Source organism: Spermophilus citellus, assembly GCF_964194105.1.
Source record: "Spermophilus citellus genome assembly, chromosome: 14".
Taxonomy (NCBI): domain Eukaryota; kingdom Metazoa; phylum Chordata; class Mammalia; order Rodentia; family Sciuridae; genus Spermophilus; species Spermophilus citellus.
Genome location: NC_138194.1, coordinates 102,647,716 through 102,663,816, shown reverse-complemented (window position 1 = coordinate 102,663,816; position 16,101 = coordinate 102,647,716). Strand labels below are relative to the sequence as shown.

Genomic DNA, 16,101 nt, shown 5'->3' with positions numbered 1-16,101 from the left:
GGTGATTGGATGGATTAAATTTGGCCACCTTTAGCAGAGTTTCAGTGGTGTTCTTATGAAGTCTGCTTGAGTGTGTTGGGGCAGGGACCATGGTCTTTGGTCCACGTGCAACAAGCTCCATGCAAGTTCCTATGTGGGTTCTGGGTGCTTTCTCCTGGTCTTGGGTCACCGTGGACATTGTACATGTCTTGCTGGAGAGGAGTCCCTCATCTGCTAGCAGATGGGGCACCTTGGGAATACAGCCCCTTTAGCTGTTTCCCTGGGAGTGGAGTGAGTATTGCCCTGGCCATTGTTCTTCAGAGCCTTGCAGTTGCCTCATGGTGCCCTGCTTCCTCTGGGGTCCTGCCGCCCTTTCTGTATGGTGCAGTCTAGTTCAGGGACCATCTGTCCTATGGTGTCACCACCCTGCTGTGACACTCTTTGCCCACTGAGAAGGAGCTGCAGGGTCCTGACTTAGAGGGCCTGTGTGCCCTGCTGCCTTACTCCTCACACCCTTGCTTAGTCCCCTGGCTGTGTTGGGTTACACAAGGATCTCCTGGCCCCGTGGCCCTGGTTTGTTTGGACTCTTCTTCTTTCTCTGCATGTGTGTCACTCACTTTCTCACCTCCTTGACTTGGAGCCTGTGTTAGAATGCCCTTTTCTAGCCGCTTCCTGTCGAGGCGCACTTACTTTCGTTCCCTAGTGGCTTGTTTGTCTCTGTGACATTTGCTACCACTTTACATAGACCTTACAAGCTTTATGAGACCCGGGACCTGCCTCGTTCTCCTAGGTCTCAGACATGCTTGGTGTTGTCCCTGTGAGTGAGGACCATCAGGATAAACCTTAGAGACCCCTGCTATGCCTGGAATGTTCTAGATGTCTGTGTTTGCAGATGGCTTATTTTTCCGACTTTCTAGGAGGAAGTTGAGGCTGAGAGGTTGCTGAGAGCCACAGCCGACTGCGGCAAGAGGTGAAGGCTAACTTAAGTGATATGACTGGAGCTCAGGTGCTGGCAGTCTTGCTCAAGAGCCCACATTCCTTCCGCTTCTTATGAAACAACGTCATCTGTGTAAAATTCTCATTGAAACTTGTGTCACGTACCAAGTATTCAGTAGGTATTAATCTCCATCAGCAACAGGGTGCTGTGCATGGACCCATTTTTTTGACTATTTGCTTATCTTTAAAATGGGCATAATATTAGTGCTGGAAGCCTCCTTTGGCCTCCCTGAGTCCTGAGCATATAAACTCAGAACTGACCACTTACTCTTGTTCAGTATCATTTCCTGGCTTGCTCCCTGATCTTGACATTGATGAAGAGAAGTCACGGAAGGCAGTTAAGTGCTGGCCAGCCCTGCATTTAACATAGATGAGATCTGTGTCACTTCTGTAAAAATCACCCAACACAGAATGGCTGCCATAAGTCATTGAACTCTTTATGGGAGTAAAAGTGAAACAGAACCTAATTGTTTGGTAACTATGTATTTTAATGAGACAGAACTGATGTATGAAGTGACCTTTTCATTCCAAAATAGATACTATTAGGAAGGCAGGTGACAGGGCAGGAGAGGGCGGTGGATGTCTACCAAGGCCTCATGTGTAAACACACAGAGCTGGCAGTATGGAGGGGTGGTGGGAAATGAGACAGAGCACTCAGTGGGGCAGAGCATGCAAGGAGGCCAGGCACTTTGGGTGCGAAAGGAGGTGGTAATTTGCACCTGTGCCAGAGTATTCAGTTAGAATGTGGAGGCGTCCCCATGGAGAAGGCAGCTAAAACTGCCATGTCCAATTTTGTTGTGCTGTTGGGAACAAGTAGAAAGGTGGAGACCAGGTGGACCAGGGTGTGGAGAAGGCCAAGTGTGGCACAGCATGGCACCCTGCAGGGATCACCCACTAGCATTGTGTTCGCCTCCGTCATAGCCCCGTGCTTGTCCTCTGGGATTTGCACTGCGGGAACTTGCTGCACATTCACCAGAAGACATGTGAGAGTTCCTCCGGGTGCACAAACCCAGAAGGAGAAGCATGTAAAGCACATTCTGGGAAGGCCAGCTTGTTTTGACAGAGAGAGAGAGAGAATTTTTTTAATATTTATTTTTTAGTTTTCAGTGGACACAATATCTTTATTTTTAATTTTTATGTGGTGCTGAGGATCGAACCCAGCACCCCGCGCATGCCAGACGAGCGCACTACTGCTTGAGCCACATCCCCAGCCCAGACCACTCTTAAACTTGTTTTCCTGAGCTAGTGAGTTTTTATGTTTAGGAGAAGAAAAAAGACTAGCATTATTCATTATAGCCAAAAAAGAGGGGCTGATTTCATGGTCCTCAGTGCACTGTGCTTGCAGCCAGCTCAGATCGTGGTGAGCCCACTGTGCAACAGACATCAGACTCACACAGAAAGCCTGTACCCCTGTGGTAGCTAGCTCTGGGTGGTGGGGTGAGGGCTGTGTTCCCTCTGGGCCTTGGTGGCGATTTGGTGTGTTCTGTGTCCTTGCAGGACACTGAGCTGTAGCCCGTGCTGTGATTAGCAGATCTGTGACCTGGGCCCTCCCTGAGCCCTCCCTGCAGAACGATATCCATGCTGCCTGCCACAGGATCATTATTTTTGAAACGAGAGAAAATTATCTGCCATTTAGTTGCCCAGTGAGCCCTTTATTTTTGCTAAAAATAAAGATTTCCATGTAAAGATTGATTATAGTTTATATCTTTTTTAAAATCATATTTCAAAGTAATTTGCAATGCCATATGTACAGTAATTTTGGACTCGTAGAAATTAATTGAAAATTACTTATTTCTTATTATTTATTTCATGAATTTTTTTTTAGATATGAATTAAGGATTCGTTACTTGCCAAAAGGATTTCTGAACCAGTTTACTGAAGACAAGCCAACTCTGAATTTCTTCTACCAACAGGTATGAGACAGTGCTCTAATATGCTTTTTTGTTTCTTTGAATCATTTATTGCATATTTTTAGGGTTAGAGGAAACCCAGCATCTCAGAGAATATAAATTTATCACTGTACGGAAAATCTTTTAACCATAAGAAATTGAGATTTTAATTCTTTGTGAACAGCTGTGTTCTGGGACAAATCTTAAATGGTACTTGTTTTATTCAGAGACAGTAGTCTATAACCATGTCGCTCTCTTTCATTCAAGGAAAATTTTCTAGCTGGGGTATCAGTAAGCCTGTCTCATGTGAAAGTCCTTGTTAGAGTGAACTTTACCCATTTGGTCTTGATAGTAGTTCGAACAGTAAAGCAAAACCTGACTTTTTCACGCTGAAGAGCTGCTGTTTACACCTGTGACCCGACATGACACCATATAAGTGTTGCCTGTGAGTGTTGTGGAAGTGTACCCTGGAAGGTTGCTGGTGGGTACCAGCCACTTGCATGTACCATTTTGCCACTCAGAGCACTCGATTGGTCAGGTTTTTGTCTTAAACATCTTCAATGACCATCCACCCCGAGCTAGTAAGGCAGGGGTGGTGATTTGCACCTGTGCTTCCTCTGTCTTGCAGATAGTTCTTGCAGACAGTTGCCTTGTGTTTGCTCCTGTGCTATGAGTAAGCACAAGCAGGCAACATGGACCTTCTAGAAGAGTCTGCTAGGTCAGCGAATGCATGGAGTCGGGCTCCAAGGAGTATCCACCTGCATCCAGGTGCTCTCTTGACAGGAATGAGGCGAAGAGAGAGAAAGAAGAGTTTGTGCATTTCAGTAGGGGCTAACGTGGCTTGACAAGAAACCAATGTGAGTGAAAAGGAGTTTATGTTTTCTATAGGTTATTGGGAGCCTTTAAAGAATTTAATTAGTGAATGCCTTGGTCAGAATTTTAAATTTTTAAAACGAGACCACCTTGATTGGATGGCAGCATCAGGGTTAGATTGAATTTATAAATGGCTTTGGAGGCTGTTTAGCCATTCCACTAAGAAATTAGGAGAATATGGAGTCCATGCCCACTGTGTGGAGTCACAAGGGAAACAAAGTGCCAGTGGGATGTATTCGTGTTGGAGGTTTCGGTTCTGGTCAGATGATGTTGTGTGCACGTGGTTACAGTAAAAGTTGTCCTGAACATGACTGCCAGGTGAGAAATCCTCAAATGGGTCATTAAATGTTGTTGACTCATTTTAAATATCCTGAAAGGTGTTAGTCATCACATTCTAAAACTAGAATCTTGTAACACTATTTACTGTAAGGCAGGAGTCTGAAAAATACGTTTTGATGATAAGGCTTATGACTTTTAGAAACAAGAAAGTATATTTACCTTAAAAATTAGACTTCCTTCATCGTATAACATTTTTCTTCCTCTTGCTTAGCTCTCATTGGTTATAGCTGTTTTTGACTGCCACCCTTTTGCAAATGGCAGTGGCCATTAATTTCAAGGTTGCCACATTCGTTAAATTTCCATTGATGATGTTGAAGTTGTGTAGAACTCACTTGATGCTCTTGACATATCAACCCATAAGATGCCTGGATCTAATACAAAGTCCTCATTTGTTCACTCCTATAAACATTTTATATTTAGCATGAGTATATTCACCTGTTGTTTGTAAGAAATACCAAACAAATCAATGGTTTATTTAACAAAAGAATTCCAAGACAACAACCAAGTCTAGAACCACAACTAGGCTGTGGTGTGGAAATGTGTGAGGTGCCAGCTGTTGATCAATCTTTTTGTTTGTTCCAATTTATTATTTTTATAATATTTCACTCAGATTATTTATTGTCAGAAATAAACTTCATCCTATACTGATTTGGCCTTGAAGCTACAGTTAAAGCATTTTTTGAAAATTGCAACCAGGTATGGTGGCACAAGCCCGTATTCACAACTCAAGAGACTGAGACAGGAGGATCACAACTTAGCAAGACCTTGTCTCAAAATAAAAAGGACTAGGAATCTGGCTCAGTGGTAAAGCATCATTGGGTGTCCAATCCCTAGTAGAAAAAGAAACAGGGAATTGCAATTCTAAGTGTGAAATTTGAGTTTAAAATCTGACATTTTCAGCTGAAGTCGGTAGTCAGCTGCCCTTTTCCAGAGAGAAGATAAAGTTGTGTATAGTCCCAGGACACCTGGGAGCAGGTGGGGAGGGAGAGAGAAGGTACTAGAAACAGGGTTGTTCAAACTTGTTTTGTACACGTCCAGGGTTTAGGCTCTGTTGTTTACACAACCAGCGTTGTTCAGGTTCTGTTGTTTACACTCGCAGGGTTGTTCCAGCTCTGTTGTGTGCATGCACAGGGTTGTTTCGGCTCTGTTTTGTATACGTACCATGTTTTTCAAGCTTTGTTGTGTACATGTACAAGGTTGGCATAACATTCCACTAGTATATGTAATTATGCAACAGTAAAAAATTAAGTACAGGTCTATCTTTCTATGAATTGAATTCTCAGTATTTCTTTGGTAGGATTTAATAGTGTACACTTCTCTTTCCATACCTGTGTATTTCCATGATTCAGAGAAGCTCTTGTGGTTAATGAAGATTTAGGTGAACTTCTAAATTTATATTAATCAACTCTTATTTCTTCATCATCCTTGTACATAAAAGATTCAGAAATAGAAAGGCAACAGAGGTAATTTTCTGGTAACGTGCTGCTGCTCCCTGGTGGTGTTTTCGCCACCTGGAGCTTCTGGGCGCTGGCTTTAGTATGAGTGCTCTTCTCCTGGGCAGTCTTCTGAAAACATCTGTACACTGCTGAACCTAGAATTAGTTCTCAGTAGAAATTCTGGCTGAAGAGAGAGCACAGAGCAATGAGCGGCCCAGTAGAGCTGGCAGGTGTCTCAGTGGGTTGTTGGGTTGATGTGGTGTGGCCACCGCTGCTCAGGTCACATGTGTCTGCTCTGTGACAGTCCAAGGAAGCAGGCACAGTGAAGCCTGCAATTTAGGGACCAGTCATCTTGGTGTTTGAATTTCATCTTTGAAGCTTGCTTATGTGACCCAGTGTAAATTAAGTTTTCTAGTTTTATATATATATAAATAAATAGTGCTAGTGAAATTTACCCTGAAGAATTGTGAAGATCCGAAATGATGGATGTAAAATGCTGAGCACAGGACCTGGCCCCTGGTAGATCTCTTTAAGTAGTATATGTTTCTCTGCCATCATCTTGATCCTTTCCCTCAGGGTTTTTCTGAGGCTATAAGAGCCCTGCATATAAGTTGGCTTAAGGCGCCCATGTGCTTCTAAGCATGTGCTCATGTCCACATGCACATGCTTCACAGTGGGGTATAGTCTGCATCAAGGAACAGTAGGGGTCCATTCTGAGAAGTGTGTCATTAGGTAATCTTACCGTTGTGCAGACACCACAGAATGCACTGTAAGATCTAAGACAGCTCTAGCATTCCACCATCACATATGCAGTGAAGCTACTGACTGAGATGCCATCATGTGGTACACAACTGCATGTGCACATGAGCTTAAATGACCTGGTATGTTTCATTTATCTTGCAAATGGAAACAACCAATTCTTCTGTGAAAGTAGAAGGCAAAGTCCAAACGTATTTCACAAGAGAAATGGACACCAAGGGTAAGGAACCCTGAGTTTGAAAGCCCGTCTCATGATGTGACCCTCTCAGGACCTTCAGAACACACAATCTAGAGGGTACAAGTTGGGCAGCCCTGGAACAAGCCAATGGGTGTGTTTTCTTTCCTCCCACTGAGAGGTACAAGGGCCATGAGGCCTGCTGTGCCCATCCGTGCTGTCACTGGTCAAAGCCCTTTGCAGAACATGTGAATCATTTCATACCATAGGGTGTTCCAGGCCATGGTCAGCAGCTTTGATGCTTAAGAGTAGTAAATTGGAGCCGTAGAAAAAACAACCCTAGAGCATGAAGTCGTTTGTAGGGGATTTTCTAGAGCTTGGTAAATTATCATTAACCCTTTTTGCAACTCATATGAATTCAGTTTTGAAGAATGAAATACAGGTCTAGATCATATTTTCTTATCTGTGAATAGTGTTTAGAAATTTCAGTGACTGATCTTCCAGCAGTTTTGTGTTTTCCTCAGCGTGTCATCAAGTATCTGTAGCTCTCCTGGAATATGCACCGGAAGACAGAACCACAGTTAGCTGTGGGGTTCCTCTACTGCAAACATCTGCCTCTGTGCCTCCCTCTTTTGTATTCAGTGACAAAGTGCTCTGGTGCAGACAATGAGATTTGACATTTGGATTGCTTTTTGTACAGAAGGGTGAGCCAATGGAAGTCTTAAGTGATTCGACTTAACCTACTGGGTTGAGTAATTTAATTCCAATTGTCAGTCTCGAGTGTCTGCTGTGCAAGGAATAGAAACTGTTTTTGCTTATAAGTCTCATCTACAAAATATCCACACACAGAAATACTCCCCAGTGTGTTGGCTACTTATCTATTCATTCATTTGCCCGCTTATTCATTTAATCAATATTTATTGACCACCCAGGTCTAAGTGCCTGTGCAGGCTTTGAAATCATGTACTGTCCCATGCTAGGGACCAGCCAGCTCTCCTGCCCTAAGAGAAAGGAATGTATGGGTGGGTGCTGGTGGCATCGGGTTTCTCATTCTCAGCAGGTCAAAGAAGAGTACTCCCACCTGATAGAGACTGGTAACTGGGGAAAATGTGACACTGGTGTGTGGGGAACCCCATGGGGAGCACTGCTGAAGGAACGCCGAGCAGGCCTGCTGAGGTTAAGTTGAGGTTCATGAGCATTCTCCAGCTGTCCCGCAGGGAGCATAGAGAAATGGTTGGCTTCATTGTGGGACGGTTTTACCTAGCAATTAAAGGAGATAAAGGGGAAACAAAAATATCCAAAGAAGAAGGTCATAATGATGACCTCCCCACCATAAGACAGACTGAGATTGCTGTGAAATGAGGGCCAGTGAATGGGGTAGAAGTCGTAGAGCCAGTGCGCCAGCAGGCTCAGAGCTAGTAGTTGAAGAGCATGGTGTTTGAAATTTTTTCCAGGGCAATAATCAACATACTATTTCTGTGAAGAGCCAGAGAGTAAATAGGTTAGGCTTCAAGGACCAAGAGACAAAATCAAAGGTCTTATGAAAGATTTTTGTATTGGTGCAGTTCATGGTGTAATGGAGTAAATGTTTGATGGTCCAGATACCCTTCGAGGGAGGTTCAGGACTCGTGCACCTATCTTCAGGATTTTTGCCGAAGTTGCCCTCAGCACTCATCTGTCAGAAGCGTGATTGTGTCTCAGCTCTAAAGATGCCTTTGTGCTTGCAGCTAGCTGCTCCCTAGCTCATCAGCACTTCTCATGGAGCATATTCATTGCTGGGAGGCATTTCTGGTGTTCTTGTAGACTCTTTGGTTTCTGTTAGACTTGAAGCATTTCCTTGCTTTGCAGATTGGTCACATACAATCAGTGGTTAGGTAGAAACACCTCAGTTCCCTAGGTAAGTATGTAAATTTCCATGAATTTGCACTGGATCCCCAAAATGCTGCAGAACTGTAGTCATAGCTTAGAAAATGCATCTGCTGCAAGTTTTCATGGAAAAAGATTTTGTCCTGCTTGTTTTTGCTTCTGACCCTGTGGGTAGGGTGCAAGGGAGCTTAGCATTCCTATGGTTCAGGTGTGTGAGTTGTTTCTAAATCCCATGTAAGCCAGCATCAATGATGTGAGCTTCTTTTAGCAGGAGACTATTGTTTCTTCAGTTGTATTTGGTGTCACTCATTTTATATCCAGAATCTGGAGTGGTAGTTGACAGTGTGAGTGGTCTGTACTGGCACTCGGCAGATGCTGTGGAATGCCTGGGTGGAGTCGACCTTCCTCTGAACAGCCCCGCTTCCTCTCCTTGCAGGTAAAGAGCGACTACATGCTAGAGATAGCAGACCAAGTGGACCAGGAAATTGCTTTGAAGTTGGGTTGTCTAGAAATACGGTAGGTGGTGACCATACGTTGAGTGTTTATTTGTCAATGCTTTTCATTATTTTTGAAAAAAATTTCCAAGTACTTTCTTCTAAATGAAGTGCAAGAAGGTTCCAAATTACTTGCTTGCTACTTAGCTGCCCCCTATTGTTACCCTTTAACAACATATTTATTCTGTGAATACATATTTTAATTTGTCTTCCCTGGTTTTAGGCGATCATACTGGGAGATGCGCGGCAATGCACTGGAAAAGAAGTCTAACTATGAAGTGTTAGAGTAAGTACTGCACACCTGTCTAGACTCATAAGCATTCAGAACTGAATCATTTCTTAACGTAAAATTATTGACTCGGACACCATGTTTCTAAAATGTATCTAGAAAAGAAAACGTTTTTAAAAAATTCTTAATGTCATTAATTTTGTTAGGAAGCATTTAAATTTGTTGGTAGATGTTATGCTAATGATGTGTATGGCCTATCAACACGTTAATGCACTTTTCATCTACATTTAATCATGATGAGGGTACATCGCTTCTGATTTACATGGAGTTCTAGTATTGCCTGTGCACTATTGCTCATGTTCTCTGTATATTAAGGAATTTTTTCACAAATGGAGGAATAGGGATTACTTGTTGCCCATGCATCAGAAAATTTAAAATATCTAAAAGTTTCTCTGATAATGAAATTGATTCCTACATTAGACTCAGATGATTTCACGTGTACGTAAGCTGAGCTGAGCTTACGCCTTGGCAGTCTTGGGAGTTCTGCAGTTCATCTTTTGATAATTCACCAAAAGATAATTGATATTTGTTTTATTCTTGTAAAGGCCAATTTTATTTTCATTTACAGTAGTGCAATATTTTGCCAACACACTTTCTTCTCTGTCATTACTGAAATTCTTCTGGCATTTGAGAGATGCTGGTAAAATATAGTGAAAATTCTCCATGTAATAAAGACTTTTTTTTTTATTTTAATTTTTTTTTTATTTTATTGTTGGTCGTTCAAAACATTACAAAGTTCTTAATATATCATATTTCACAATTTGGTTCAAGTGGGTAACACTTAATGGTATTAGATTTCATCTGGACTTTCTAGGTGTATCCACCTGTTCTCATGCTGTGAGCTTACCATCCCTGTTTTGAGAATAGGATTTTTCAAGGGAGATATAATCATTTAAAAATAAAAGTAGAAATAAATAGTTTTGGAAGTCGTTACAAAGCATGTGAAATCATTTGAAATGATGATGGGTAATAGTAGATATAGCCATTATTTTGGTACTTACATACGTGTCCTTTGGGCCTGTTGTGTCACGCATGTGCACGTGGCCCAGCAGTCCGTCTTGTTGCAGAGCTGTGACCTAATGCACCACTGGGCCTTGGCGTCTCACTTTCACAGTGCTTTGGCACACATAGTAGATACTCACCAAATATTTGTAATTGTATGTGTTTATAAAGATATCTCACCTGGGGCTGGGGATGTGGCTCAAGCGGTAGCGCGCTTGCCTGGCATACGTGCGGCCTGGGTTCGATCCTCAACACCACATACAAACAAAGATGTTGTGTCTGCTGAAAACTAAAAATTAATATTAAAAAAATTCTCTCTCTCGCTCTCTCTTAAAAAAAAGATATCTCACCTGTGTTGTGCCTCTTAACAGATTAGATAAATGCAAATTAATTGTTTGACTTAAATTAAAAACTGTAGAGATCAATTGGGTATCTTACTAGTCACAGTTATTTTAAATGGAATTTTTTCAGTTCTTCAGTAGCTTGTGTGGTAATAATGATACCATTAATGTCATTAAAGTATTAAAACTACCATTCACTGTAGTTTGGATCTTTTATTTAAAAGTTGCCACATTCTTCAGCTTGAAAGACTTTCCTTAATGCTGAAAATATAAATTGCCAGAATCAGAGAAATCATTGAAGGTCTTAATGAAAACAATTTTTGTCTTCATTTCAAAAAGACATTCAGGAAAAATAGGAGTGATTTTTATCATCTTAGTGGTTTGCTTAGTTATCTGCTTCTTTGTCCATTTCTTTGCGTATTAATTCACTTGACAGCCATCATTGAGTGCCTTTTGAGTCCTTGGTAGTGAACTGCTTGAGACTGAAAACTCAGTAATACAAAATTATCATCCTGGGTAAGCTCATTGCTAGGTGGGAGGGTCTCAGACAGTCCGCAAGATCACAGAACAGCATGCTAGAAGCTGTGTGTCCACTGAGGTATGCAGGATGGACCTTGAGTGGTCCCACAGCAGAATGCCATGGGCTGGCCTCACAAACAAGGGAGCAGCTCAGGCAGCATTTACAACGGGCAGAAGTGGTGCCTATGGACTCTAGTCCCAGGAGGGAGCCCAGCATGCCCCGAGGGTGGAGGATCCCTGGGCATCTGAGGGATAGAGGAGTGTGTCTGTCAGGTCATTAACACTCCTCAGCAAGCACTGGCATTTTGCCCTGGAGCCTTGCTGAATCCTTGAGCCATACAAAGCAGGGCAGTCTCTGAAGAGGTTTGTGGTTTAGAACTCTATACTTACAGAATTAGAATTATGTTAAAGAAGGTTGGAAAGGGGAACAAGAATTCAAGAGACTCTTGAATCTTTCCATGGGAGGAATAAGGAGTCTCCGAGTAGTGATGGAGCTAGTGTCTGTGTGGAGTCCACAACAAAGGGTGGGGCTCTTGTCTCTGGTTTTGCCCTGAGCACCAGGGCTGTAGTCAAAGAGTAACTACTGGGCATGTTCACTTAGTTTTGTGGGAGTGTTTGTGTATTTTTAAAGGGAAGAGGAAAGGGAAACATTGGCTCATTGCATCTGCTATTAAATCACTAATCAAAGCAGTGCTTAGAGCCCATGATGTGCCCAGCACCAGAGGTGGTTTCTCACACAGTTCTCCATGTGCCTCACTCTAGGGAGGGGAGGAACCAGCATGAGCCTAGAGGTTCTCATAGCACTGGAAAGAAAGAATCAGCAAGAAAGGTTGTGTCTCAGGGACACAGGAGCCAACTGAGGTGCTCTCAGTGACAAAAGTGGGAACAGTTCAAGGAAGAAATTAAATATGTAGCTTAGATAATGAGCCAGAGTGTACAGTGAATACCCAGAATTCATACTAAGATGATAATTTGAACATACAATGTGCAGTCTGTTCTGCAGAATTCCCAATACTTTCTGTAGACATCTCCTCCCAAAGGTGGTGGAGTGTAAGACTACCCCCAAGACTTAGGCTTGCTTCAGAGAGTACCAGGTGAGAGGGAGCATGGGGAACAACAAACGCTGCATGGAGGAACCCAGCAGGCAGCCTCTGCCAGGGCGTCCAGGTCAGTGCCAGTAGGGACAAGTCTTGTTGACAGGGTGCCACCGTAATGCGATGTGTTGAGAGTGGTATTTCACCTCTGTGGTCCTTCTCTCCAAGCCCTTACGCCAGTCTATCATGAGAATAACTCCCTACAAAGCCCAGTTGAGGATCATTTTATAAAATATCTAACCCTCACTCCTCAAACTGGCAATGCAGGTCATCAAGGAAAAAGGCAAGCCCAAGAGACCGGCAGTGCCAGGTGGCACCTACAACAGAGAACATGATTTTAAATATGCTGTTCCACATAGGAGCCTGGCCCAGTGAAGGGACATCCGGTCAGGTGTGACCAACGTACAAAGTGATACAAGATGTTAATAGCAAGGCACCCAGATATTGGTAGATGAGGTATCATCTCTGCAACCTGGGAAATCTAAAACTACTTTAAAGTGAAATGTTTATCTCAAGTTTTAAAAATCTGGTGCAAGAAGTAAAATCAAGAATCAATAAATGGGATGGATTAAAACTAAAAAGCTTCTTCCTTCAAAGGAAACAATCAAGAACATGAAAAGAGCTGGGTGCGGTGGTTCACTCCTGTAATCCCATTAGCTCAGGAGGCTAATGTAGGAGAATTGAAAGTTCAAAGCCCAGCCTCAGCAATTTAGCAAGACCCTAAGCAACTCAGACCCTGTCTCTAAATAAAATATTTTTTCAAAGAATGTGAGAGAGACTTACAGGATGGAAGACAAATCTTTGCATTAATCACCTGCATTAATCTCCAGGATATATGAAGAACTCAAAAAACTTAACACCAGAAGAACAAATAACCCAATCAATAAATGGGCAAAGGAACTGAACAGATGCTTCACAGGCGAATACGATCAGTTAACAAATATATGAAAAAATGTTCAATATCTCTAGCAATTAGAGAAATACAAATTAAAGGTACACTGAGATTCCATCTCACTCCAGTCAGGATGGCAATTATCAAGAATACAAGTAACAAGGAAAAACCAAGAAAGCAGACAGGCAGCTTATCAGCAAGGAGGTGGACCAAAAAAAGTAGAGGTACTTTTCTGGAATTTAAAGCTGGACATTCAAAGCAGATCGGGAACTCAGGAGGTTGGATATAATAAAATAAGGAAAAATATCCCCAGTGGCACAGCCACTGCCATGGCTGGGCTAGAAGCACCGGCCAGAGCGGTTCCTCCAGAAGCATATTAGAGGGATAAAGGAATTAACGAAACCCTCATTTTTGGGAGGCCCAAGACGTGTCTGGGTATGGAGCATATAGAAATTAAGGACATTGCCGGTAAACCAAAAAGATTCTCTGCACAGTAGTGGTGAAATGGGAAAAGAAGCTGATGGCCTGCCTGATGAAGACTAAAGAAGGAACCATTTTGCAGCTGCTGTGCGGTGCATGGGCCAGCAGCTGTGGGGGCCAATTCCTGGCAAACCCAAGTTTGGCCCAAATTATAGGCCCAGTAAACAAACATGGAAAGAGGTTTACACAGGGGACAACTGGTCTTGGAAACCCACCTGGCTCTACCCTTCTCCCTCCAAACCAGTTGTTTGGAGGACCTGCTGGGAGAGACACACATCTGACTGGGAACTCGTAAGGGCAGGGTCAGGAGAGATTTTTGGATACTGAATCCGAGGTCAGGAAACATGGGATCCGAAGGTGGCTTAGGGGACTAAGAATCGGGTTCCTAACCATATGAGCAGGACCCAGAGGAGATCCCTGGGGTACAGTCTTTCAGTTTGGAGTAGGAAGTGCTGGACACTGAAGGTGTGCTGATTTAAAATCTCCAGGCCAGTTGGCATTCAGTGAAGAGCTTGGAGCCCATGCAATCCTAAACCCTGTCTCCAGATCTCTGCCTGTGGGATGACCTCTCTCATTCCAGTAATCTAGGGGGTGGAACATCACACTCCAGAAAACCCTGAGAGGAAAAACTGAGAATCTCTTGAACTCCAACAGAAAGAAATCTTTACCCTTTTCTTTAAGATCTTTATTTAAAATTCTTTTTCTATGTTTAATTGTGATCTTAAGGTTTCGTGGCTATTTATACATATTGATATGTGGGTTTTCCCCCTCATTTCTAGCATTTTTGAAACCAGTTATTTTTCATGAACTAGTTTTTGTGAACTATATGTTTGATTAGTATATTTTAGTTTTATTTTGTATTCTATTTTTTTTAAATTTTTACTTACATGTATTTTTTCTCCTATTGTTTCCCTTCTCTCTTATGCTAATAGCCACTCTATTGTTCTCTTTCACTCTTCCTTTTTTACTACTTCTCTCCTCCTCTCTCATAATCATCACATCCTATATCACTTCTGTTCTCTCCCTGTCCACCATTTGAAATTATAAACCCTTTTGCAAACTTGCTGTTTTTATGGTAGGCAATAACCGATCATATCATGTCTGTTTATTGTGATAATTAACATTGTAGATGACATAATAGGAACTATTTGGTTTAATACTGTATATTGTTTGCATTGGTCATTGTAATTATTTGTCTCCCCCTAAACAGGTACTGAAAACCTTCAGGGACACTGTAAGTCCACTGGGTAGAAACTCTACTGCCTCAGATCCATTCCGTTAGATGGGTAGACACACAAACAACATGAAAAAGCAAGGGAACAAATTGCCCCACACAAACCAAGATACTACAGTAACAGAATCCATCAACACCGCAATGGAGGAAATGTCAGAGGAGTTTAGAGTGTACATAGTTAAATGGATCAGCAAAGTAAAGAATGGTATAAGAAATGAAACCAGAAGATACAGGAAGTGAAAGATCACTTCAAAAAAGAGGCAGAGATTCTGTGAAAAGAGAAAAGGCAGAAATCCTTGAAATGAAGGAAACAATAAATCAAATTTAAAAATTCAATAGAAAACATCACAAACCGACTAGTCCACTTGGAAGATAGAATCTCAGTCAATGAAGACAAAATATATAATCTTGAAAATAGAGTTAACCATGGAGTGAAGATGCTAAGAAACCATGAACAGAACGTCCAAGAACTATGGGATAACATGAAAAGACCAAATTAAAGATCTATCAGAATAGATGAAGGTGCAGAGATACAAACCAAAGGAATGCACGAATCTTTTCAATGAAATAATATTGGAAAGTTTCCCAGGCCTACAGAATGAAATGAAAAATCACATATGAGAAGCTTACAGGACCCCAAATGTACAAAATTACAACAGACCCACACGAAGGCACATTATTATGAAAATGCCTAACATACAGAATAAAGATAGAATTTTAAAGAATGTGAGAGAAAAATATCAGATTACATATGGGGGGAACCAATTCGGGTCTCACCTGATTTCTCAACTTAGAACCTCAAAGCCAGGTCCTGTAAAACCATATACCAAGCTCTAAAAGAAAATGGATGCCAAGGATACTATATCCAACAAAATTAAGCTTCAGATTTGAAAATGGAATAAAAACCTTCTATGATAAACAAAAGGTAAAAACAATTCACAACTAGAAAAGCCTGCACTGCAGAACATTCTCAAGCAAGTATTCCATGAAGATGAAATAAAATTTTTTTAAAAAGTGAAAACCAACAAAGGGAGGAACTACACTGAAGTAATAGTCAATCAAAGGAAAAACTAACTCAAATTAAAAACTAGAAATAAACCCAAATGACTGGGAATACAAATCATATCTCAGGGGCTGGGGATGTGGCTCAAGCGGTAGCGCGCTCGCCTGGCATGTGTGCGGCCCGGGTTCGATCCTCAGCACCACATACCAACAAAGATGTTGTGTCCACCGAGAACTAAAAAACAAAATATTAAAAATTCTCTCTCTCTCTCTCTCTCTCTCTCTCTCTCTCTCTCTCTCTCCTCTCTCACTCTCTTTAAAAAAAAAACAAATCATATCTCAGTAATAATCTTGAAAATTAATGGCCTAAACTCATCAATTAAAAGATACAGACTAGCAGATTGGATTAAAAAACAAGACCCAACAATGTGTGCTCTCCAAG

At 41.9% G+C, this 16,101-nt stretch overlaps 1 protein-coding gene across 18 annotated transcripts in view; it reads left to right on the top strand.

Annotated features, from left to right (window-relative positions):
- Positions 1–16,101, top strand: part of PTK2 (protein tyrosine kinase 2) — a gene marked incomplete at its 3' end in the record, with an annotated part of 231,814 nt that overhangs the window by 94,590 nt on the left and 121,123 nt on the right. For all 18 annotated transcript variants that reach the window (XM_081266332.1, XM_081266331.1, XM_081266330.1 and 15 more), the window contains 3 exons: positions 2,801–2,888; positions 8,749–8,828; positions 9,030–9,092. In XM_081266332.1, the coding sequence (XP_081122458.1) occupies positions 2,801–2,888; positions 8,749–8,828; positions 9,030–9,092 (231 nt within the window). The remainder of the gene's footprint in view (positions 1–2,800; positions 2,889–8,748; positions 8,829–9,029; positions 9,093–16,101) is intronic.